Source organism: Myxine glutinosa, chromosome 8 (assembly GCF_964187855.1).
Source record: "Myxine glutinosa chromosome 8, kmMyxGlut1.1, whole genome shotgun sequence".
NCBI classification, from domain to species: Eukaryota; Metazoa; Chordata; class Myxini; order Myxiniformes; family Myxinidae; genus Myxine; species Myxine glutinosa.
Genome location: NC_136268.1, coordinates 88397248 through 88425182, shown reverse-complemented (window position 1 = coordinate 88425182; position 27935 = coordinate 88397248). Strand labels below are relative to the sequence as shown.

Below are 27935 nucleotides of genomic sequence, written 5' to 3'. Positions count from 1 at the left end.
AGCCCCGAACAACATCATGCGCTGGAGGATATGTTATTTATTTATTTATTTTTGCATGGAGGCGGTGTACTTTGACTGTAGCTCTACTTGTTTGGTATTTGTTCAGGTTGACAGTGGTAACTCGCCTACTGCTCATATAAATACAGTGGGATCGTTAACATCCACCAGTCCATGCTAGTAGACGGGTCATATGGAGGGACAGCACACTCATTGATATATTGCCCAGCAAGTAAAAAAAACACCAGAGTGATAGTTTATATTTGGGTTGATAACCGAACCCAGGTTAGACATCTCAAAGGTGAGTGTACTACCTAGGAACTAACCTGCCAACCCTAAGTAAGCTACATCCCAGAGCAGGTATAATAATCTATTTTATTCTTAGAATGATCCTTTCAAACACTTGATTGGTTAAATACTGTAATGTTTAAAACAAATGTAAAAGCTATTGTTTTTACTCCTCTCTTTGACATTCATTTTACTCTTGCATATTTGATTGTTTTTGTTCTTATTACTAAAATTTTACTGTTTGAATCACAAATAACTTCTCTTTTTTAAAATAATTCCATTTCCTGTTTGGTCCTCTTACGATAAAGGTTTTGCTTCCTATAATAAATGTAAACCATTTAAAGCTGAGAGACAACAAACTCCGTGATTGTTCTTGGAACTTTAATAGGATGAAGACATCAAGGATAGTGACTCCACCCAACCCTCCTCTGATTTTAGGAATAATAAATGAATGCTGTAAAGTTCTTCTTAAGGATGTTCTTTCGTGATGCTTGTCTCTGTGTCCTTGACAGTGAAGCCAACATACAGCAGGCCCTGTCCGAGACAGATCTGGAACTGGGCAGTACGGACACACTGGCCAATGGGGGAAAGTCTGAGCCGGGAGCAGCACGTCGTCTTGCATCTCGACTCTACCACCTAGATGGTTTCCGGGGTGGCGATGTAGCCAGGCACTTGGGAAAAAAGTATGCATCCCATCCCAAGAATAGAGGTTTGGTAGTGAGGACAACATTATGCAAGATAAAATGATTTTAAGTGAGCCCGTACAAGTACAAGTTGTAGATTTGGTGAACAAGGCGAAACAAAACATGAGTCCTTCAATCAAAACAAAAAAACATTTTAATGCTTGTAAACAAAGTTATATGAAACCGAAACAACTCCAACTATTCAAATAAAAGTAGTACATTTGCAAGCATGCTGCCATTTCCTTTCCCCACTACCTGCACCTCATATGTCCTATTTATGTCCCTTTCTCTTCTCCTACCTGACCCCGACCACTTCGCAACCTTCCCTTTTGATCCCCATAACACACCTCTTTAATTCCACATTTTCACCTTCCCTTCCTATGTATAATATTATATTTCTTCGAATTTACAAGCATTCATCCTTTAATCTCGTCGTATTGAGCACACAGGTGGTAGCTCCAATTGTTCAAAATACTGAATGTAAAATGAGCTGATAATACTCCAGATCCACTTAAATAGTTTGCATTCAATGCCATGAAACATGGTCAGTAGGATGGTGCATACATCAGATGCATTTCATTGTAGAATCATATAATACGACAAGTTGAAGAATATGAGATGACAGCAAATGCAGTGCTAATGTTTAATGGGTTTGAGGGAAAAAGAAAACTTGGTTAGATCATTTGAAGAGCTTTAAAGGGAATGTTTGAGATGTTCAAACATTACATTTTTAAAAATGTTTATTCTTTTCCTGAGTGTTGTAATGAAGAGACAGCCTCACATATCGTTATTGTTGATCCTCTCTTTTCAGCAATGAGTTCTCCAGACAAGTTGCTGAAGAATACCTCCAGTTCTTTGATTTCACAGGAATGAGTGTGGATAAGGCACTCAGGTGGGTGCAGATCGTATAGCGGCTCTCAATTTGTTCCACACTCGACTTTGCAAAAACTTTTCACTTTGCACCTTTCCAATCTATCAGAATTGAGCTATTCAACTAATATACTCACCCAAGTAGGTGCATCATATTAAGACTAGTAAAAACACATCAAATATGACAGGTTGGAACAGTTTATTTGACGGTGCAGCCTCGTGAGCGCGCCAAAGTCTGAAGCCTCGGCCTAGTGTCAGGTGTGCTTATATCTTCCTCATTTATTAGACATCATATGGATGTAAATGAACACTTGTTTTCCTCTGCATGCATTGCACATCACATGCAGCGAATTTCACCTCCCTGCGCCTTGTATTTATTGTTATTTTAAAAAACACTTCTGTACACCGCCCTTGATGCTCAGTTTGCAAGCCACAGTCTACAATTCCTATAGAAGAGACATAATTACTCTTTTATGGAAAATGTTTTTCGAGTTTTGTTTGTCTTCAAAAAAAGACGGTAGTGAACACACATTCGTGTTAAAAGGTTGTCCTTTAAAAACTACCCTTACTAGCAACGATACCCGCCCTACGGGCGGGGCTTCAATTGGGAGGCCCAAATGAAAAGGCTAAATATCAGAAATTGAAGGCTTTTTTTTTCTGTGCGGCACCCGGTGCAGTGATCGGTGCAAAGGTGGACTCCCACACTGCCACATCCTGCTGATACTTGCTCCCGCATGACGTTGTTTTCCCGGGTGCCGCACAAACGGCTGCACCGATCGAGATTTAACGGATGTTTATATAAATCGTTTAAAAGAAAAAAAGCCTTCAATTTCTGATATTTAGCCTTTTCATTTGGGCCTCCCAATTGAAGCCCTGCCCGTGGGGCGGGTACCGTTGCTAGTCGTCACAATGGAAACATCGTCACAATGAACATTATGCGAACGCGAATGTTATGCGGGAGTCCAAACCTGAGAATGCTGGAGACTAAAGCTGAAATTGGAAAAACTAAATAGCCTATTTTACTCCTGGAGATCCCTGGATTACCCACCCAAAATATCGTTGCGATCGATTCAGCCGATTTTGCGGTACCTTCGAACGGACAGACAGACAGACAGCCAGACAGACAGACAGACGGACGGACGTTTGGTGAATTATAGTAAGATGAAGGGGGACAGACATCTGTACAAACATACATCTCATTGCCTGGAGACTTCCTGATAAAGGCATCGTTATAATCTCATCTGACGCAATATTCTTCTGAAAGTACATACTTTTTATGAATCATTAGACCTGATGAAGACTCCATTGATAAAACCAGGCCTTCTCTTCAAAAATGTCGATTACAGTTAGCACTCGTAATCATTCTCATTCTGCAACCTCCATATTACGCTCCAGGAAGGTTGAAACTTAATTAATTCACACTTCAGAAACTGAGAATTTGCATTTTGCATCTCATAAAATGCACCGTTTGGGCAGCAAATAAATGGAATGAATTTCCCAGGAATTTCTGTGGCGACAGCCATGTCTTGGCTTTGTGCATCTGTTGATTGACTGCCAAATGGATATTTATGTCATACACATTTCAGAGCTGACCCTGACCCTGACTGTCAGCACTGTGCTTCCTCCATGTGAATTACTTGGCAACTCAGTAAGTTGAATTTGCTGCTTAATGGTGCATTTGGGTTTTCCCCACAACAATTAATCTAACTCAAGTAAAAGAAAAGCTTTCACGATAAGATGAAAACTTCATTTCCGTTTACGAAACATATTTCCTTTCCTTTTCATTTAGTGACCCTATCCGTATGAGGGTTGCACACTCCACCAGGTATACACGGCCGTCCTGGTGATGCGGATGTAGGGCGAGGCATCAATGTGTGCGCCATCCCTCGGATAGACGTTAAGCTGGATGTCCAGTCTGCCAGCGCTGGTTGTTGGTGGACATTCAAGATCCCATTGTGTCTTTCGTGAATAATGAGCGAGTTATTGCTGGCACGCTGAACAAATTCTGCATAGGAGTGGCGAACTACCCAGAATTGTAACCCCATCCCAGGATGGCTAACCTCAGCCAAGAAACCAACGCTCTGAACAGTACATGATGATGATGGTCTCTTTAAAGTGATGGAAAAATTAATTTACGGTGGAGTTGCACGAGGTCTTGAGAGGCTCATACTCAGTTTTGCATGTCTTCAAGCATGATGGCTCTCATATTGTTGTCTCTTCACAGGAGCTTCCTGCGAGCTTTTGCCCTCATGGGTGAGACTCAGGAGCGTGAACGCGTCCTGGCACACTTCTCTCATCGCTTCTACCAATGCAATCCTGGAGCTATTGCCTCTGAAGGTACTTCCTTTGTGTTGTATGTATACCATTAGATATTACACATGAATGGGAGAGACATTTTCTCATATAAGCTAAAAAGTTTTTTGTGTTTTTTAATAGTAACCACTTTTTCAACACGTTAATGGAAGAGTTAGACAACACTGGCTGAGAGGCCAATGATAGAGCAAGAGGAGCATATGGACAATGAGCACAGACAAACAAGCAGCACAATTCTGCAGAAAACAATTAGCAGAGAAGAGGACTCGGCCACATCAGATAGCAGATAAAAAAAACACTTCAGAAAAGATAATTGTATTGCAATTAGACAAAAAAAGGAGATGGTGGTGAGTCATTGCTTTTAAAAGGTCAGAGGGGAAACAAGACAATGGACTCAATGAGGAAGTGGAACAAAGGAGTGGAGGTGAGTGTTGAGACTAGATTTGGCAATCTGAAAAACAAGGCATGGCTTGCCAGATGAGCACTTGTGACCTAGCGGGTCTTTGGAAACACAAAATGATGAAAGTGCAGAGGGGGTGAAGACCAGGCCATAAGGCATTCGAGGACTGCAAAGTCACCAACCTCTGGTTATTTAGAGTGAAGCAGTCCCTGTCGAAAGACCCCAATGATCCCTAAGGTTCCTTTATCTTTGGGGTGCATGATGAGAAACACCAGCACCAGCTCACCAAGGGGTAGAGTAAGGCCTAAGGCCCAAATCCATGCGACTAGGGCCTTATATGCCTCACTCTACCCTTCTACCCCTTTGTGAGCTGGTCCTTGTGCATTGATAGGAGTTCATTAAATGCAAAGAATGATTTATCTTTGTGAAAAATGCCAAGGCAACACCAAAACAGGTCATAGCAAATTTTAAGGCCAAAGAGTGCAAATCACTCATTCTACCTCTGCCAGAGATTGACCACAGAATGGCACTGAAGGATTAACAAAGAAATCCTAGTGTCATTGTGCCTTTCCAGCATTAAATTTAGTATTCCAGGTGGTCGACCAAAGACTTATAGTCTCAAGATGAGCATCCATTGGCACAGTTTAATGAGGTGAGGAACTATATCACACTTGGTGGAATTTTCAAGGTGGCATAAAGGATTTTTCCAGGTAATGGTAATGTTATAAGAGAGGTGATTGATACAGAAGATAACCACTTTAAATAGGAGAGGATGTAAGGATGCTGCCTTGACGTGGCAATTTCTCAAGGAAAATAATTAATCATCAGCCCAAAAATTGTCTGCAAGTTGGTAACAATAATCTCGGTGCCAAGAGAAACAACACAAGGCCTATTTGGAAATATAAATAAATCTAGCTCAACAAATAATTGGGGATCATCGCCTTTAAAATCATGAATTTTTGCACCAAGAAACCCAAATGAATTAATGAATTGAATATCCAACAGGAAAATCTTAGATATTAGTAAAGTGGAAAATTGCACGCAAACAGACACACACACACACACACACACACAAACACACACACGCACACACAGAAACACACACATACAAAGACACACCTACACAGACACACGCACACACACACACACACACACACACACACACACACACGCATGCACGCACACACACACACAGACACACACACACACACACACACACACACAGACAGAAACAGACACATACACAAACACACGAGCACACACATACACGCACACAGACACACATTGACTCTGATAGGGGCCAATGAAGACCACTGACTCCAATTATAATTAAATTAGACTGATATGGGCCAAAGTAGACCACGGCTTCCAATTATAATTAAATTAGTCTGATATGGGCCAATGTAGACTACTGACTCCAATTATAATTAAATTAGTCTGATATGGGCCAATGTAGACCACTGACTCCAATTATAATTAAATTAGTCTGATATGGGCCAATGTAGACCACTGCTTCCAATTATAATTAAATTAGTCTGATGTGGGCCAATGTAGACCACGGCTTCCAATTATAATTAAATTAGTCTGATATGGGCCAATGTAGACCACTGCTTCCAATTATAATTAAATTAGTCTGATGTGGGCCAATGTAGACCACGGCTTCCAATTATAATTAAATTAGTCTGATATGGGCCAATGTAGACTACTGACTCCAATTATAATTAAATTAGTCTGATATGGGCCAATGTAGACCACTGACTCCAATTATAATTAAATTAGTCTGATATGGGCCAATGTAGACCACTGCTTCCAATTATAATTAAATTAGTCTGATGTGGGCCAATGTAGACCACGGCTTCCAATTATAATTAAATTAGTCTGATATGGGCCAATGTAGACCACTGCTTCCAATTATAATTAAATTAGACTGATATGGGCCAAAGTAGACCACGGCTTCCAATTATAATTAAATTAGTCTGATATGGGCCAATGTAGACTACTGACTCCAATTATAATTAAATTAGTCTGATATGGGCCAATGTAGACCACTGACTCCAATTATAATTAAATTAGTCTGATATGGGCCAATGTAGACCACTGCTTCCAATTATAATTAAATTAGTCTGATGTGGGCCAATGTAGACCACGGCTTCCAATTATAATTAAATTAGTCTGATATGGGCCAATGTAGACCACTGCTTCCAATTATAATTAAATTAGTCTGATGTGGGCCAATGTAGACCACGGCTTCCAATTATAATTAAATTAGTCTGATCGGGGCCAATGTAGACCACGGCTTCCAATTATAAATAAATTAGTCTGATATGGCCCAATGTAGACCACTGCTTCCAATTATAATTAAATTAGTCTGATATGGGCCAATGTAGACCACTGCTTCCAATTAAAATTAAATTAGTCTGATGGAGGCCAATGTAGACCACTGACTCCAATTATAATTAAATTAGTCTGATATGGGCCTATGTAGACCACTGCTTCTAATTATAATTAAATTAGTCTGATATGGGCCAATGTAGACCACTGCTTCCAATTATAATTAAATTAGACTGATATGGGCCAATGTAGACCACTGCTTCCAATTATAATTATATTAGACTGATATGGGCCAATGTAGACCACTGACTCCAATTATAATTAAATTAGTCTGATATGGGCCAATGTAGACCACTGATTCCAATTATAATTAAATTAGTCTGATATGGGCCAATGTAGACCACTGCTTCTAATTATAATTAAATTAGTCTGATATGGGCCAATGTAGACCACTGCTTCCAATTATAATTAAATTAGTCTGATATGGGCCAATGTAGACCACTGCTTCCAATTAAAATTAAATTAGTCTGATGGAGGCCAATGTAGACCACTGCTTCCAATTATAATTATATTAGACTGATATGGGCCAATGTAGACCACTGCTTCTAATTATAATTAAATTAGACTGATATGGGCCAATGTAGACCACTGACTCCAATTATAATTAAATTAGTCTGATATGGGCCAATGTAGACCACTGCTTCTAATTATAATTAAATTAGTCTGATATGGGCCAATGTAGACCACTGCTTCTAATTATAATTAAATTAGTCTGATATGGGCCAATGTAGACCACTGCTTCTAATTATAATTAAATTAGTCTGATATGGGCCAATGTAGACCACTGCTTCCAATTATAATTAAATTAGTCTGATATGGGCCAATGTAGACCACTGCTTCCAATTATAATTAAATAAGACTGATATGGGCCAATGTAGACCACTGTCTCCAATTATAATTAAATTAGTCTTATAGAGGCCAATGTAGACCACTGCTTCCAATTATAATTAAATTAGTCTGATGGAGGCCAATGTAGACCACTGCTTCCAATTATAATTAAATTAGTCGGATGTGGGCCAATGTAGACCACTGCTTCCAATTATAATTAAATTAGTCTGATGGAGGCCAATGTCGACCACTGTCTCCAATTATAATTAAGTTAGTCTGATATGGGCCAATGTAGACCACTGTCTCCAATTATAATTAAATTAGACTGATATGGGCCAATGTAGACCACTGCTTCCAATTATAATTAAATTAGTCTGATGGAGGCCAATATAGACCACTGTCTCCAATTATAATTAAATTAGTCTGATATGGGCCAATGTAGACCACTGCTTCCAATTATAATTAAATTAGACTGATATTGGCCAATGTAGACCACTGTCTCCAATTATAATTAAATTAGACTGATATGGTCCAATGTAGACCACTGTCTCCAATTATAATTAAATTAGTCTGATCGCGGCCAATGTAGACCACTGCTTCCAATTATAATTAAATTAGTCTGATATGGGCCAATGTAGACCACTGTCTCCAATTATAATTAAATTAGTCTGATATGGGCCAATGTAGACCACTGCTTCCAATTATAATTAAATTAGTCTGATATGGGCCAATGTAGACTACTGACTCCAATTATAATTAAATTAGACTGATATGGTCCAATGTAGACCACTGTCTCCAATTCTAATTAAATTAGTCTGATATGGGCCAATGTAGACCACTGACTCCAATTATAATTAAATTAGTCTGATATGGGCCAATGTAGACCACTGACTCCAATTATAATTAAATTAGTCTGATATGGGCCAATGTAGACCACTGACTCCAATTATAATTAAATTAGTCTGATATGGGCCAATGTAGACCACTGACTCCAATTATAATTAAATTAGTCTGATATGGGCCAATGTAGACCACTGACTCCAATTATAATTAAATTAGACTGATATGGTCCAATGCAGACCATTGTCTCCAATTCTAATTAAATTAGTCTGATATGGGCCAATGTAGACCACTGACTCCAATTATAATTAAATTAGTCTGATATGGGCCAATGTAGACCACTGACTCCAATTATAATTAAATTAGTCTGATATGGCCCAATGTAGACCACTGACTCCAATTATAATTAAATTAGTCTGATATGGGCCAATGTAGACCACTGACTCCAATTATAATTAAATTTGACTGATATGGTCCAATGTAGACCACTGTCTCCAATTATAATTAAATTAGTCTGATCGGGGCCAATGTAGACCACTGTCTCCAATTATAATTAAATTAGTCTGATCGGGGCCAATGTAGACCACTGTCTCCAATTATAATTAAATTAGTCTGATATGGGCCAATGTAGACCACTGCTTCCAATTATAATTAAATTAGTCTGATATGGGCCAATGTAGACCACTGCTTCCAATTATAATTAAATTTGACTGATATTGGCCAATGTAGACCACTGTCTCCAATTCTAATTAAATTAGTCTGATCGGGGCCAATGTAGACCACTGACTCCAATTATAATTAAATTAGTCTAATAGACGCCAATGAATACCACTGTCCCCAATTATAATTAAATTAGTCTGATCGGGGCCAATGTAGACCACTGACTCCAATTCTAATTAAATTAGTCTGATATGGGCCAATGTAGACCACTGTCTCCAATTCTAATTAAATTAGTCTGATAGAGGCCAATGTACTGTCATCAGTTATAATGAAATTAGTCTGATAGACGCCAATGAATACCACTGTCCCCAATTCTAATTAAATTAGTCTGATCGGGGCCAATGTAGACCACTGACTTCAATTCTAATTAAATTCGTGTGATATGGGCCAATGTAGACTACTGACTCCAATTATAATTAAATTAGTCTGATATGGGCCAATGTAGACCACTGACTCCAATTATAATTAAATTAGTCTGATATGGGCCAATGTAGACCACTGCTTCCAATTATAATTAAATTAGTCTGATGTGGGCCAATGTAGACCACGGCTTCCAATTATAATTAAATTAGTCTGATATGGGCCAATGTAGACCACTGCTTCCAATTATAATTAAATTAGACTGATATGGGCCAAAGTAGACCACGGCTTCCAATTATAATTAAATTAGTCTGATATGGGCCAATGTAGACTACTGACTCCAATTATAATTAAATTAGTCTGATATGGGCCAATGTAGACCACTGACTCCAATTATAACTAGAACGGGCACTCGGTAGAGCGCATACCTTCGCCGCAGCTACTGTTCTGTACTTGGCATGGGAGTGTAGGGAACAGAACAACAAAAATACGATTTTGACCTTTTCGTGACCTTGACCTTGACCTTTGACCCGATTGCTCCCAAAATCTAATCAAATGTGTCCCGTATAATAACCAATCATCCCACCAAATTTCATGCAATTCGGTTGAATACTTTTTGAGTTATGCGAATAACATACACACACACACACAGACATACAAATAAATACACAGCGATCAAAACATAACCTTCCGCTTTTGCGAAGGTAATTAACCTGAAATTGCAGACAGAATTATTTATTTTATCTGAGAAGCTAAACGAATCTTCTTCTTCTTTAGTACCTCAAACTTTATGTGAAATGCGATCGATTTTTAAAAATCAGAATTTGAGCAAATCTGTTTCATTCGTCTGTTAATATGCCTCCCCGATTGACAAATCTGCAATTTGAATTTCATTTGAGGTTGAAATGATTGCGGGAGATCGCGTTATAGTGATGACGTCTTGGATGGACATCCTCTTCTTCAGTCGCTCATAACTTTGAGTGAAATACGATCGAGTTAAAAATAGTCAGAATTTGAGCAAATCTGTTTCATTCGTTTGTTAATATGCCTCATCTCTTGACAAATCTGCAATTATAATTTTTTTTGAGGTTGAAATGATCGCGGGAGATTGCGTTATAGTGATGACGTCCTGGATGGACATCTTCTTCTTCAGTCGCGCATAACTTTGAGTGAAATACGATCGAGTTAAAAATAGTCAGAATTTGAGCAAATCTGTTTCATTCGTTTGTTAATATGCCTCATCTATTGTCAAATCTGCAATTGTAATTTTTTTTGAGGTTGAAATGATCGCGGGAGATCGCGTTATAGTGATGACGTCCTGGATGGACATCTTCTTCTTCAGTCGCTCATAACTTTGAGTGAAATACGATCGAGTTAAAAATAGTCAGAATTTGAGCAAATCTGTTTCCCAAAATCTAATCAAATGTGTCCCGTATAATAACCAATCATCCCACCAAATTTCATGCAATTCGGTTGAATACTTTTTGAGTTATGCGATTAACATACACACACACAGACATACAAATAAATACACAGCGATCAAAACATAACCTTCCGCTTTTGCGAAGGTAATTAAATTAGTCTGATATGGGCCAATGAAGACCACTGCTTCCAATTATAATTAAATTAGTCTGATGTGGGCCAATGTAGACCACGGCTTCCAATTATAATTAAATTAGTCTGATATGGGCCAATGTAGACCACTGCTTCCAATTATAATTAAATTAGTCTGATGTGGGCCAATGTAGACCACGGCTTCCAATTATAATTAAATTAGTCTGATCGGGGCCAATGTAGACCACGGCTTCCAATTATAATTAAATTAGTCTGATATGGGCCAATGTAGACCACTGCTTCCAATTATAATTAAATTAGTCTGATATGGGCCAATGTAGACCACTGCTTCCAATTAAAATTAAATTAGTCTGATGGAGGCCAATGTAGACCACTGACTCCAATTATAATTAAATTAGTCTGATATGGGCCTATGTAGACCACTGCTTCTAATTATAATTAAATTAGTCTGATATGGGCCAATGTAGACCACTGCTTCCAATTATAATTAAATTAGACTGATATGGGCCAATGTAGACCACTGCTTCCAATTATAATTATATTAGACTGATATGGGCCAATGTAGACCACTGACTCCAATTATAATTAAATTAGTCTGATATGGGCCAATGTAGACCACTGACTCCAATTATAATTAAATTAGTCTGATATGGGCCAATGTAGACCACTGCTTCTAATTATAATTAAATTAGTCTGATATGGGCCAATGTAGACCACTGCTTCCAATTATAATTAAATTAGTCTGATATGGGCCAATGTAGACCACTGCTTCCAATTAAAATTAAATTAGTCTGATGGAGGCCAATGTAGACCACTGCTTCCAATTATAATTATATTAGACTGATATGGGCCAATGTAGACCACTGCTTCTAATTATAATTAAATTAGACTGATATGGGCCAATGTAGACCACTGACTCCAATTATAATTAAATTAGTCTGATATGGGCCAATGTAGACCACTGCTTCTAATTATAATTAAATTAGTCTGATATGGGCCAATGTAGACCACTGCTTCTAATTATAATTAAATTAGTCTGATATGGGCCAATGTAGACCACTGCTTCTAATTATAATTAAATTAGTCTGATATGGGCCAATGTAGACCACTGCTTCCAATTATAATTAAATTAGTCTGATATGGGCCAATGTAGAGCACTGCTTCCAATTATAATTAAATAAGACTGATATGGGCCAATGTAGACCACTGTCTCCAATTATAATTAAATTAGTCTTATAGAGGCCAATGTAGACCACTGCTTCCAATTATAATTAAATTAGTCTGATGTGGGCCAATGTAGACCACTGCTTCCAATTATAATTAAATTAGTCTGATGGAGGCCAATGTCGACCACTGTCTCCAATTATAATTAAATTAGTCTGATATGGGCCAATGTAGACCACTGTCTCCAATTATAATTAAATTAGACTGATATGGGCCAATGTAGACCACTGCTTCCAATTATAATTAAATTAGTCTGATGGAGGCCAATATAGACCACTGTCTCCAATTATAATTAAATTAGTCTGATATGGGCCAATGTAGACCACTGCTTCCAATTATAATTAAATTAGACTGATATTGGCCAATGTAGACCACTGTCTCCAATTATAATTAAATTAGACTGATATGGTCCAATGTAGACCACTGTCTCCAATTATAATTAAATTAGTCTGATCGGGGCCAATGTAGACCACTGCTTCCAATTATAATTAAATTAGTCTGATATGGGCCAATGTAGACCACTGTCTCCAATTATAATTAAATTAGTCTGATATGGGCCAATGTAGACCACTGCTTCCAATTATAATTAAATTAGTCTGATATGGGCCAATGTAGACTACTGACTCCAATTATAATTAAATTAGACTGATATGGTCCAATGTAGACCACTGTCTCCAATTCTAATTAAATTAGTCTGATATGGGCCAATGTAGACCACTGACTCCAATTATAATTAAATTAGTCTGATATGGGCCAATGTAGACCACTGACTCCAATTATAATTAAATTAGTCTGATATGGGCCAATGTAGACCACTGACTCCAATTATAATTAAATTAGTCTGATATGGGCCAATGTAGACCACTGACTCCAATTATAATTAAATTAGTCTGATATGGGCCAATGTAGACCACTGACTCCAATTATAATTAAATTAGACTGATATGGTCCAATGCAGACCATTGTCTCCAATTCTAATTAAATTAGTCTGATATGGGCCAATGTAGACCACTGACTCCAATTATAATTAAATTAGTCTGATATGGGCCAATGTAGACCACTGACTCCAATTATAATTAAATTAGTCTGATATATGCTCAATGTAGACCACTGACTCCAATTATAATTAAATTAGTCTGATATGGGCCAATGTAGACCACTGACTCCAATTATAATTAAATTTGACTGATATGGTCCAATGTAGACCACTGTCTCCAATTATAATTAAATTAGTCTGATCGGGGCCAATGTAGACCACTGTCTCCAATTATAATTAAATTAGTCTGATCGGGGCCAATGTAGACCACTGTCTCCAATTATAATTAAATTAGTCTGATCGGGGCCAATGTAGACCACTGTCTCCAATTATAATTAAATTAGTCTGATATGGGCCAATGTAGACCACTGACTCCAATTATAATTAAATTAGTCTGATATATGCTCAATGTAGACCACTGACTCCAATTATAATTAAATTAGTCTGATATGGGCCAATGTAGACCACTGACTCCAATTATAATTAAATTTGACTGATATGGTCCAATGTAGACCACTGTCTCCAATTCTAATTAAATTAGTCTGATCGGGGCCAATGTAGACCACTGACTCCAATTATAATTAAATTAGTCTAATAGACGCCAATGAATACCACTGTCCCCAATTCTAATTAAATTAGTCTGATCGGGGCCAATGTAGACCACTGACTCCAATTCTAATTAAATTAGTCTGATATGGGCCAATGTAGACCACTGTCTCCAATTCTAATTAAATTAGTCTGATAGAGGCCAATGTACTGTCATCAGTTATAATGAAATTAGTCTGATAGACGCCAATGAATACCACTGTCCCCAATTCTAATTAAATTAGTCTGATCGGGGCCAATGTAGACCACTGACTTCAATTCTAATTAAATTCGTGTGATATGGGCCAATGTAGACCACTGTCTCCAATTCTAATTAAATTAGTCTGATAGAGGCCAATGTACTGTCATCAGTTATAATGAAATTAGTCTGATAGACGCCAATGAATACCACTGTCCCCAATTCTAATTAAATTAGTCTGATCGTGGTAGACCACTGACTCCAATTCTAATTAAATTAGACTGATATGGGCCAATGTAGACCACTGACTCCAATTATAATTAAATTAGTCTGATATGGGCCAATGTAGACCATTGACTCCAATTATAATTAAATTAGTCTGATGGAGGCCAATGTGGACCACTGTCTCCAATTGTAATTAAATTAGTCTGATAGGGGACAATGTAGACCACTGTGTCCAATTCTAATTAATTTAGTCTTATATGGGCCAATGAAGACCACTGTGTCCAATTATAATTAAATTAGTTGGATGGAGGCCAATGCCAATTCGACATAAATTAGTCAGATTTTTTTTTTTTTTTTTTGTATACAGAGTCGAGGCTCATGAAAGAGCTAACATTTATCAAACAAACAAGCAAACAAAGTATATAAAAAGGGGAGCGGTCGACGAGAAGGGGAGGAAGCACACAAACACAACATTTGAGAGCAGGGACATCGGGAGATGTGTGGGAGGGAGAGGGCCTGGGGGGAGGCAGGATAGGTATAAAATGCAAGGACACCAAGGACTTCCAGGAAAGAAGTCGGCACCTCAAAAAAGTGGATTTGGGGTGAAATTAGCGGGGGTAGAAAAGATCAAGGTTTTGGATTGGGGAAGATAAGAGATGGTGGTGAACAGCCGTTTTAAACACCTGGAGGGAGGAGTGGGATTGAAGAGAGTGAGGGAGTTTGTTCCAGAGGCGGGAGAAAAGAGGAATGAAGGAGTGAAGGTGAGAAGAGAGTCTTGATTTTGGCAGTTGAACCATAAGAGGGTTGCAGGCAGATCTTGTGCGACCTGTAGGAATATTTGGGGGACAGAGCCCAGAGAGAGCTGGGGGAGCAAGGCCGTAGAGGAGTCGGTAGAAGACCGGATGCCCATCGGCGACTGGCTTTGGAGGCCAGCTTGGAAATATGGTTTTCCCAGGAAAGATCATGGCAGATAGCGAGACCCAAAAGCTTGAGTGACAGAACTTCTTGGAGAGGATTATTCAGAAAGTAGATGGGAGGGTTGTCCAGTCGGTCTTTTCGGAGAGACATCGTAAGAGTGTGAGATTTGTCAGGATTGAAAGACATGTTCCACTTGTTTGCCCAGTCTGTGATTGTGTCCAGGTCTGCAGAGAGTGAGGAGGCTGCAGACTGCCGATCTGAGGGATGAGGAATGGAGCGGCAGAGAGTGGAGTCATCAGCAAAGAGATAGAGAGGATTTTCAAGAGAGTCAGAGAGATCAATGATGAAGACCAGAAAAAGCACAGGGCCCAGAACACTGCCTTGGGGAACTCCAGCCTGAACAGGAAGGGGAGATGAGAGAAACCCATTCAGGGCCACACGTTGACTCTGACGAGAGAGGAAGTCCGCGAGCCATGCGTGGAGATTTCCATGGATAGCAAAGGAGGAGAGTTTGGTGAGCAGAGCGGGGTGCCAGACCGTATCGAAGGCACGTGATATGTCGAGGGAGACAGCTCTAATTTCCTGTTTGGCATTGAGGACCTCCATCCATTGTTGAGACAGCAGAAGCAGCATGTCGAGAGTAGAGTGACCTAGTCTGAAACCAAATTGATGATCAGAGATCAAGCCATTGGAGAAGAGGAAAGATTTCATATCCGAAGCAATGATGGATTCCATGACTTTGCTGATAATTGGGAGAAGGCTGATTGGTCTGTAGTTGCTGGGATCTGTTTTTGCACCTTTTTGTGTAAAGCGGTGATGTTGGCTGATTTCCAAGCAGATGGCAGTTGACCTTGAGCAAAAGAGAGGGTGAAGAGAACAGAGAGAGGGAGTGAAAGAGCGGAAGAACAGGATTTTAGGACCCGTGGGCTGATGCCGTCAGGTCCAGTTGCAGAATCAGAGTCGAGGGTTGACAGAAACTTTTCCACCTTGTCAGGAGGAAAGGACACGGAGTTCAGGAGCAGCTAGGTACGACTGGGTACGGTGGGTAGAGAGAGGGATGGGTTTGGGACACAAGATTTAGAGGCAAACACAGAGTTGAGGCATTCAGCTTTTTCACGTGCGGAGTCAGCTGTGTAGCCGTTTGAGGTAAGGGAGGGGATGGAGGGGGAACAAACACCAGAAACAGATTTGACCAGACGCCACCAGGATTTGGAAGAGGGAAACAGATAAGAGAGTTTGGTCTTGAGAACGGAGAGATATTGTTTCCTGGCTCTCCTGAGGTTGGACATACTCTTGTTTCGGGCTTTGTGAAAGGAAATGAGATTTCCTTCCGTTGGATTTGCTTTCCAGGAGACGAAGGCAAGTTGTTTCTGGGCAACAGCCTCGCCACAAGATTCCGTGTACCATGGAAGGGAGGAAGGGTATGACAACTGAAGACGAGATGGGATAAATCTGTGCATGAGAGAGAGAGCAATTTACTTTGGAAGAATTCCCAGGATGAGTTGATGTCAGAGGTGGTAGAGATGGGAGACCAGTCCAGATGATTGATGGCTGCTTGGAGACCGTGCCAGTTGGCCTGAGTGAAATGCCAGACTCGTCGATGCTGAGCAGGCTCCCTGAGAATCGTCAGAGAGATGTCCACTTTAACAAGCACATGATCAGATGAGCCGATTGGAGCAGAAGAAGAGCAGCAGACATTTTCAGGGAAGTTAGTCATAACCAAGTCCAGAAGAGAAGATGCTCCGTTGACTGAGATCCGGGTCGGGAAATTGACAGATTGTGTCAGTCCCAGTGAGTCGCAGAAGTCCTTTGCTGAGGAGCCATGGCGGGTGAGAGAGGTACCCACACCCAGCCAACTGGCATGGTGACAATTGAAATCACCACATATGAGGAAGAGAGAGTTGGGATGAGTAGATAGAAGTTGGTCCATATTATCAGACAGCGAGATGTAGATGGAGTCATCACTGTTTGGTGGACGGTACAACACACATATGAACAAGAGGTGGGAGCAAAGGGGAAGCCGTAGCCAGAGGTATTCCTGGGGGTGAGGTGGAGAGCAGTGCAGGGTGAGTGAGAAAGAGAGTTTTTGATAAAGATAGCAACCCCACCTCCAGGACGAGGCTCAGGTCTATCATACCGGAGGAGGGAGTAACCCGGGAGAGATACTAAGGAATCAGAGACATCATGAAGGAGGAAAGTTTCTGTTAAGCAGATCACGTCTGGTTTGTCAGAAGCAACCTGTATGGAGAGATCAGTTAAGTTTGAACGAAGGCCCCGGATGTTTGAGGTCCATACCGTTAATGAAGAGGAAGCGGGAGCATCGGATACAGAACAGGGGGGAGGAGGGGTAGGGTAAGATGTGGAATAGGTGGAAGAGGAAGGGAGAGCTGTTGAAGGTGTGTCAGAGATTTCAGAATAGCTCGGAGAAAGGGAAGGATGGGGCGACAAAAGGTTTGATGGTGATTGGGTGAGGCATAATGAGGTGTTACTTGAGGAGGGGGAAGAGCGAGGCAGAAGGTTGGGGGAGATGGAGGTGAGAGTTGGAAGGGGGGAGAAGCGGGGAGGACGCTTTGAGCAGGGGGAGTGAGAGGGGGAAATTGAGAAGAAATTAGGGTGGGGAGATTTGAAGGGGAGGGGTGAGGGGGGAGTTTAGGAGGGAAGGGACAAGGGGAGGGATTTGAAAGGGATGGGATATGGGGGAGATTTGTAGGGGGGGGGTGAGGGGGGAGTCTAGGAGGGGAGGGGTGAGGGGGAGTCTTGGAGGGGAGGGGTGTGGGGGGAGTTTAGGAGGGAAGGGGCAAGGGGGGAGATTTGAAAGGGATGGGTGATGGGGAGGATTTGGAGGGGAGGGGCAAGGGGGAGGATTTGAAAGGGATGGGTGATGGGGAAGATTTGGAGGGGAGGGGTGATGGGGAAGATTTTGAGGGGAGGGGTTATGGGGAAGATTTGGAGGGGAGGGGTGAGATTGGATTTTAGAAAGTGTACGATTAATGGGAAACGAACATTTATTGCAAAATGAGTTTCTTGTGACCTTCGAGTCAAAAATACGTTTAAGGATGCTGGAGGGAGGATGGAGTGCAGGAGAGTTTAGGGAATGTAGAAAAGAGGCACTGTAAGAGATGAAAATTTTTTAGGGGGATGAATAGATTTTGTGAGCAAGTCGAAAGCATCTTTTTAAAGAAGAAGAAAAAGGTGTTATAATATACAACGGAATACAGAACTTGAGGGGAAAGTGTAAACATTTTAAAGTTTAACAGTGAAAACTATCTGGGGAAATGGGGGAGAAACACGTGGTCGAAGAACGAACGAACGAATAAGAACGAATAAACGAATGAGAACAACGAATAAGAAAAGAGAAGGAAATGTTTTTTTAGGTTTTTTGTTTTTTTTTAGTTGAGATTTTAAACAAGGAAGTAGGCTATGGGGTGAAAAGACTGGGAAAAACAGAGAACGAAAGTTATTGGATAGAGGCCAATGTTGAGGCCAATGGAAGGGAAGTGGTGTGAGAATGGTGAAGGGTAGGCAGGGACAGAAATACAAGTTTGTGTGGCAAGGGTGCCCGGAGGGCGTGAATGGTGTTGGGGTCCTGTTTTCTGAGGAGTTTGTAGACAGTGTGGTGAGTGTGACTAGAGTGAGTGATAGGTTGATGATGGTGAAAATGATGATTGGAAAGCTCTTGGTGAACGTCATCTCGGGATATGCTCCGCAGGTTGGTCGGAGCGATGAAGAGAAGGACAAGTTCTGGTGTGCGATAGAGAAGCTGATGGAAAACGTGAAAGATGAGGAAGTTGTTGTGGTAGGAGGAGACCTAAATGGACATGTGGGAAGGAGTATGGACGGTTTTGAGGGAGTTCATGGGGGTTACGGATATGGTATGAGAAATGGAGAAGGTGAAAGGATTTTGGAGTTTGCTGATGGAGCTGATTTGTTGATTTGTAATACTCAGTTCCAGAAAGAGGATAATAAGCTTGTTACATACACGTCAGGTGGGTCGACGACAACCATTGACTACCTAATGGTGCGTAGGTGAGATAGGGGTCACCTCCGGGACACAAAGGTGATCCCGGGGGAGGAGGCTGTTTCACAGCACCACTTGGTTGTCTGCGACATAAGGGTGAAAGATGCGAGGAGAGCTCGGCGGGTGAAGTACCAACCGAGAATGAAGGTGTGGAGGTTGATAGAGGTGACAGTAAGGGAGGCATTAAAAGAGAGGCTGAGTAGGTTAGAGGATGATGTGGTTGAGCTTGAACGTGGTTGGATGTCAATGAAAGATAGTCTGTTGGGAGCCGTTGGTGAGGTATGTGGATGGACAAAAGGACCACCGAGGCACTCGGAAACATGGTGGTGGGATGAGGAAGTTGGAAAGAGGATTGACGAGAAGAGGAAGAAGTTCACGGAGCGGCAGAAGGCGAAGGGTACGGGAGCAGAAAAAGCAGAGCATGAAAGTTATAAGGCAGCCAAGAAGGCTGCAAAGAAAGAGGTAGCAAAGGTGCAGGAGGCATGTAGGAAAATGTTTGGAGAAAGTTTGGATTCGGAAGAGGGTCAGAGAGCGGTATTCAGGATTGCAAATCAGATAGCGAAAGAGAGGTGTGATGTGATGGGGGTGAGTTGCTTGAAGGATGAAGTGGGACAAATCGTTGTGGACCCAGATGGAATTAAAGGAAAATGGAAAAGATATATGGAAATGCTGTTGAATACAGAGAATGAATGGGATGGCAACATAGAGAGTAACCCAGTTTTACGACCGGCAGAGAAGATAACTGAGACGGAAGTTGAGGAAGCGATAAAAGCAATGAAGAGTAGAAAAGCGGGAGGGTCGACGGGAGTTGTGGGAGATATGTTGAAGGCAGCAGGAAGTTCGGGTGTGAAGAGAATGACAGAGGTCTGTAATCTGGTGGTGAAAGAAGGCCGCATTCCAATGGATTGGGAACTGAGTACCCTCGTCCCTCTATGCAAGGGGAAAGGTGACCCTCTGGAGTGTGGCTCGTACCGAGCGATAAAGTTATTGGAGCATGGAATGAAGGTATTGGAAAGGGTGTTGGAGAGGAGGCGAAGGAAGAAAGTGAAGATCGACGAAATGCAGTTTGGATTTATGCCAGGAAGAGGCATGACAGACACGCTCTTTATTGTGAGGCAGTTGCAGGAGACGTACATGGAGAAGAGGAAGAAGTTGTTTCTTGGGTTTGTTCATCTGGAGAAAGCATTCGATAGGGTTCCACGTGAAGTATTGACATGGGCATTGAGGAGGTTAGGAGTGGAGGAATGGTTGATCAGAGTAGTGATGGCAATGTACAAAAGAGCGCGCACAGCTGTAAGGACGAAGGACGGGAACAGTGGTGAGTTTGAGGTGAAGGTGGGAGTGCATCAGGGGTCGGTACTAAGTCCACTACTATTTGTAGCTGTGATGGAGGTGCTGGCTCAGAACGTAAAGGAGGGTTTACCGTAGGAGTTGTTGTATGCGGCTGATCTGAAGTTGATTGCGGAAAGTATGGATGGACTGAAGGAAAAGATGAACAAGTGGAAGGAATGTATGGAGACAAAAGGTCTGAAGGTGAATTTAGGAAAGACGATGGTGATGGCAAGTGGTAAAGCATGTGGGGAGGTGGAAAGAACTGGGAAGTGGCCGTGTGCTTTGTGCAGGAAGGGTGTCGGAGTGAACTCCATTCAATGTACAATGTGCGCTGAGTGGGTTCATCAAAAATGTAGTGCTCTGAGAGGGCCATTAACCAGTGTGGCAGCTACATTCAAATGTAAGGTGTGCACAGAAGGAGCTGCAGATGGAGGAAATGTTGAGTTGGATCTTGGAGACGGCGTGAAGCTGGAAGGTGTGAAAACATTTTGCTACCTCGGAGACATGCTGAATGGAGAAGGTGGATCAGACTCTGCAACGGTTGCAAGAGTGAGATGTGCATGGAAGAAGTTTCGGGAACTGAGTGGCATGCTGATGAGGAGGGGATTGTCGTTGAAGCTGAAGGGAAAGGTGTATGCTGCATGTGTGAGAAGTGTTATGATTTATGGGAGCGAGACATGGGTAATGAACGTAGAGCAGCAACGAAGGCTGGAAAGAGTGGAAATGCGAATGGTTCGGTGGATGCGCGGAGTATCGTTGAGAGAGAGGAAGACAAATGATGAATTGCGAAAGATGATGGGAATAGAGCCTGTGATTGATGTTGTGAAGAGGAACAGGTTGAGATGGTTTGGTCATGTGTTGAGGAAGGATGAAAGTGACTGGTTGAGAAGAGTGATGGAAATGAATGTAGAAGGAAGTAGAGGACGGGGAAGACCGAGAAAGACTTGGCTAAAGATGGTGGAAGAAGAAATGCGGGCAAGGGGGTTAACAAGGAGAGATGCAGAAAATAGGGCAAAATGGAGAAGATTGTCATGGGGACCGCAAGGCTAACCCCCGCTCGAGCAGGGAAAATAGACTTAAAATGCATGTTGCTGTTGTTGTTGTTGTTGGTAGGAACCAATGAAGACCACTGTGTCCAATTCTAATTAAATTAGTTGGATAGACGCCAATGTAGACCACTGTCTCCAATTGTAATTAAATTAGTCTGATAGGGGACAATGCAGACCACTGTCTCCAATTCTACCACTTTTAGGTTTTACTTGGAGCTATTGCTTTCACTTGTGGAGATTAGCTTTGTTCAAAATATTTCATGTTCATTTGAAAGAAACGTTCACGATAACAAACTAGTTGGTTTACTCGTTATATAAACTTGTATGTTGAAAAATAGAAGAAATTAGTATTTATTTGACCCTTTCTATCTCGTTCAGACAACTTTACGAATGACCCCTGAGTCTAGATCTCACTTGGATCGTGATATACCACGTGACTATATAAACATGACATGAGATGTTTACTGATTTTAATTTTGCTTTGACGTTCTATGTTTGCTGAGTATATTGCATGATTTACCCTTGTAACCGAATATGATTATTAATAATCCTGGTGGCTCTCACCATCAAAAGCCAGCGGAGGGCAGTAACATACCACCTTTTCCTTTGGGATTGGATTTAATTTTCATCCCAATAAAACCAATCTTCTTATTGTCCAACAGGATGCACTCACCTTTGAGCAGTCTCGTTTGGGTTCGATTCCCGATCTGATTATAAACTGTCGGGTTGGTGCTTCGCAGGTGGGGCGAATCGTTGTTTTATGGATGGACATTAATCTGAGTGTCCCATCTGTTTTACAGTAGTTGCTGGGCGTTAAGGATCCCTAGGTGTGTTTCACAAAGACGCGGAAAGTTATCGCCGTCAACCTGAAGAAATTATAAATTCCTGCCTGAAACTATCAGTGGGAATTGATATCGACATTTCGGATATTTCTTGATACCTGGTCATGCTGCTTGCTATTTAAGTGTGCTTACTATGTGGATAGAATCTTCTAAATTCATGCACCCCGGTGTTCTTGATCATGTCATATGTGAACAGCCATCTTCGCTTGGCAAACAGAAAGATGACCATGATGGGAGGCGGGAAGGGCTGGAGGGGTCATTTTTACCCCTCCTCGGATATTTGGCTTCAGTGTTCATTTCCAATATAATTTTGTTATCATTATTTGAAATTTAAATAACCTTTGGCTCTATATAGCAATGTATTTTTCATTTAGCAATATGGGCATGGCTACATGTCACCCTTGTATCTGTTGCATTTCTTTCAGATGGCGTCCATACACTGACATGTGCTCTCATGTTGTTAAACACAGACCTGCATGGCCACGTGAGTTGACGTTTGAAATCTTCTAATTCGAACAAAGCACATCAGTACTTTACACACAAATGAACTACGACAACAAACCAGGGTCCCGTTGTTCCAGCATTTTATATAGGATCATGGCAATTAATGACACAAGGAAAGGTGGTTGAGGTCGTTACTGTTATACGACCTTTAGGAAGATAGAGACAACCCCATCGTGACACAGGAAAATAACATGTTTCATTACTTTCAAAATCAAAGATTTTTCAAGTATATTGGTCTGTCGACTTTGTTATTACTTGCCGGAAAGATTCTGGCAAGTATGTTGATCTGTTCGTTTGTTTGTCTGTTTGCAGCACTACGTCTACACCGTTGCACGTAGAATCACCAAACTTTGCACACGTATTTGTCTTGCCCTCTAATATACTGTGCCCAAATGATGACGTCATCGGTCACGTGGTTCGGCCGCCATCTTGGAAAAACTGAAAAATTTTGCACCTCGATATCTCAAAGTGCTGAACAAAAAATTGAGACATGGCTCATTGTAAAGAATTCTCCATGGGGAATGAAATATGTTAATGATGACGTCATCAGTCACGTGGTTCGGCCGCCATCTTGGAAAAAACGAAAATTTTTGCACCTCCATATCTCCGAAAGTCCTGAACAGAAAAATTGAGACATGGCTCATTGTAAAGAATTCTCCATGGGGAATAAAATATGTTAATGATGACGTCATCGGTCACGTGGTTCGGCCGCCATCTTGGAAAAACCGAAAATTTTTGCACCACCATATCTCCGAAAGTCCTGAACAGAAAAAATTGAGACATGGCTCATTGTAAAGAACTCTCCATGGGGAATAAAATATGTTAATGATGACGTCATCAGTCACGTGGTCGGCCGCCATCTTGGAAAAACGGCAAAACTTTGCACCACGATATCTCCAAAAGTGCTGAACAGAAAAAATTGAGACATGGCTCATTGTAAAGAACTCTCCATGGGGAATAAAATATGTAAATGATGATGTCATATGTCACGTGGTCGGCCGCCATCTTGGAAAAACGGCAAAACTTTGCACCACTATATCTCCAAAAGTGCTGAACAGAAAAAATTGAGACATTGCTCATTGTAAAGAACTCTCCATGGGGAATAAAATATGTTAATGATGACGTCATATGTCACGTGGTTCGGCCGCCATCTTGGAAAAACCGAAAAACCTAACACCTCCATATCTCTGAAAGTGCTGAATAGAAAAAATTGAGACATGACTCATTGTAAAGAACTCTCCATGGGGAATACAATATGTTAATAATGACGTCATCGGTCACGTGGTTTAGCCGCCATCTTGGAAAAACCTAGCACCTCCATATCTCCGAAAGTGCTGAATAGAAAAAATTGAGACATGGCTCATTGTAATGAACTCTCCATGGGGAATAAAATATGTTAATAATGACGTCATCGGTCACGTGGGTTAGCCGCCATCTTGGAAAAACCTAGCACCTCCATATCTCCGAAAGTGCTGAATAGAAAAAATTGAGACATGACTCATTGTAAAGAACTCTCCATGGGGAATAAAATATGTTAATGATGACGGCATCAGTCACGTGGTCGGCCGCCATCTTGGAAAAACGGCAAAACTTTGCACCACAAAATCTCCAAAAGTGCTGAACAGAAAAAATTGACACATGGCTCATTGTAAAGAACTCTCCATGGGGAATAATATATGTTAATGATGACGTCATCGGTCACATGGTTCGGCCGCCATATTTGGCCTAAATGGCCGATAAAAAAGTACATTCCGGCAAGTCCTCGGTCTCTGACCGATTTTTCATTACTTGCCGGAAAAATTTTCCGGCAAGTATGTTGATCTGTTCGTTTGTTACTTGCCGGAAAAATTTTCCGGCAAGTATGTTGATCTGTTCGTTTGTTACTTGCCGGAAAAATTTTCCGGCAAGTATGTTGATCTGTTCGTTTGTTTGTCTGTCTGTCTGTTTGTCTGTCTGTTTGTCTGTCTGTTTGTCTGTTTGCAGCACTGCGTCTACACCGTTGCACGGAGAATCGCCAAACTTTGCACACATAATGGTCTTGCCCTCTAATATACTGTGCCTCAATGATGACGTCATCAGTGACGTGGTTCGGCCGCCATCTTGGATAAACCGAATAAATTTGCACCTCTATATCTCCGAAAGTACTGAACAGAAAAAATTGAGACATGGCTCATTGTAAAGAACTCTCCATGGGGAATAAAATATGTTAATGATGACGTCATATGTCACGTGGTCGGCCGCCATCTTGGAAAAACGGCAAAAATTTGCACCACTATATCTCCAAAAGTGCTGAACAGAAAAAATTGAGACATGGCTCATTGTAAAGAACTCTCCATGGGGAATAAAATATGTAAATGATGACGTCATCAGTCACGTGGTTCGGTCGCCATCTTGGAAAAACGGCAAATCGTTGCGCCACTATATCTCCAAAAGTGCTGAACAGAAAAAATTGAGACATGGCTCATTGGAAAGAACTCTCCATGGGGAATAAAATATGTTAATGATGACGTCATATGTCACGTGGTCGGCCGCCATCTTGGAAAAACGGCAAAACTTTGCACCACTATATCTCCAAAAGTGCTGAACAGAATAATTGAGACATGGCTCATTGTAAAGAACTCTCCATGGGGAATAAAATATGTTAATGATGACGTCATCAGTCACGTGGTCGGCCGCCATCTTGGAAAAACGGCAAAACTTTGCACCACAAAATCTCCAAAAGTGCTGAACAGAAAAAATTGAGACATGGCTCATTGTAAAGAACTCTCCATGGGGAATAAAATATGTTAATGATGACGCCATCGGTCACGTGGTTCGGCCGCCATCTTGGAAAAATGGGAAAACTTTGCACCACTATATCTCCAAAAGTGCAGAATGGAAAAAATTGAGACATGGCTCATTGTAAAGAACTCTCAATGGGGAATAAAATATGTTAATGATGACGTCATATGTCACGTGGTTCGGCCGCCATCTTGGAAAAACCGAAAAATTGTGCACCTCCATATCTCTGAAAGTGCTGAATAGAAAAAATTGAGACATGGCTCATTGTAAAGAACTCTCCATGGGGAATAAAATATGTTAATGATGACATCATAGGTCACGTGGTTCGGCTGCCATCTTGGAAAAACCGAAAAACGTAGCACCTCCATATCTCCAAAAGTGCTGAATAGAAAAAGTTGAGACATGGCTCTTTGTGAAGAACTCTCCATGGGGAATAATATATGTTAATGATGACGTCATCTATCACGTGGTTCGGACGCCATATTTGTCTTAAATGGCCGATAAAAGAGTACATTCCGGCAAGTCCTCGGTCTCTGACCGATTTTTCATTTGTCTGTCTGTCTGTTTGTCTGTCTGTTTGTCTGTCTGTTTGTCTGTTTGCAGCACTGCGTCTACACCGTTGCACGGAGAATCGCCAAACTTTGCACACATAATGGTCTTGCCCTCTAATATACTGTGCCTCAATGATGACGTCATCAGTGACGTGGTTCGGCCGCCATCTTGGATAAACCGAATAAATTTGCACCTCTATATCTCCGAAAGTACTGAACAGAAAAAATTGAGACATGGCTCATTGTAAAGAACTCTCCATGGGGAATAAAATATGTTAATGATGACGTCATATGTCACGTGGTCGGCCGCCATCTTGGAAAAACGGCAAAAATTTGCACCACTATATCTCCAAAAGTGCTGAACAGAAAAAATTGAGACATGGCTCATTGTAAAGAACTCTCCATGGGGAATAAAATATGTAAATGATGACGTCATCAGTCACGTGGTTCGGTCGCCATCTTGGAAAAACGGCAAATCGTTGCGCCACTATATCTCCAAAAGTGCTGAACAGAAAAAATTGAGACATGGCTCATTGGAAAGAACTCTCCATGGGGAATAAAATATGTTAATGATGACGTCATATGTCACGTGGTCGGCCGCCATCTTGGAAAAACGGCAAAACTTTGCACCACTATATCTCCAAAAGTGCTGAACAGAATAATTGAGACATGGCTCATTGTAAAGAACTCTCCATGGGGAATAAAATATGTTAATGATGACGTCATCAGTCACGTGGTCGGCCGCCATCTTGGAAAAATGGGAAAACTTTGCACCACTATATCTCCAAAAGTGCAGAATGGAAAAAATTGAGACATGGCTCATTGTAAAGAACTCTCAATGGGGAATAAAATATGTTAATGATGACGTCATATGTCACGTGGTTCGGCCGCCATCTTGGAAAAACCGAAAAATTGTGCACCTCCATATCTCTGAAAGTGCTGAATAGAAAAAATTGAGACATGGCTCATTGTAAAGAACTCTCCATGGGGAATAAAATATGTTAATGATGACATCATAGGTCACGTGGTTCGGCTGCCATCTTGGAAAAACCGAAAAACGTAGCACCTCCATATCTCCAAAAGTGCTGAATAGAAAAAGTTGAGACATGGCTCTTTGTGAAGAACTCTCCATGGGGAATAATATATGTTAATGATGACGTCATCTATCACGTGGTTCGGACGCCATATTTGTCTTAAATGGCCGATAAAAGAGTACATTCCGGCAAGTCCTCGGTCTCTGACCGATTTTTCATTTGTCTGTCTGTCTGTTTGTCTGTCTGTTTGTCTGTTTGCAGCACTGCGTCTACACCGTTGCACGGAGAATCGCCAAACTTTGCAAACATAATGGTCTTGCCCTCTAATATACTGTGCCTCAATGATGACGTCATCGGTGACGTGGTTCGGCC

The 27935-nt window shown here is 41.2% G+C and overlaps 1 protein-coding gene across 5 annotated transcripts in view; it reads left to right on the top strand.

Annotated features, from left to right (window-relative positions):
- LOC137432685 (PH and SEC7 domain-containing protein 1) overlaps positions 1-27935 on the top strand; it is a 165501-nt gene that overhangs the window by 55227 nt on the left and 82339 nt on the right. For 3 of the 5 annotated variants that reach the window (XM_068124793.2, XM_078783471.1, XM_078783472.1), the window contains 4 exons: positions 798-968; positions 1780-1860; positions 4063-4175; positions 23119-23181. In XM_068124793.2, the coding sequence (XP_067980894.2) occupies positions 798-968; positions 1780-1860; positions 4063-4175; positions 23119-23181 (428 nt within the window). The remainder of the gene's footprint in view (positions 1-797; positions 969-1779; positions 1861-4062; positions 4176-23118; positions 23182-27935) is intronic. The other 2 variants (XM_078783468.1, XM_078783469.1) reach the window with 1 other exon arrangement.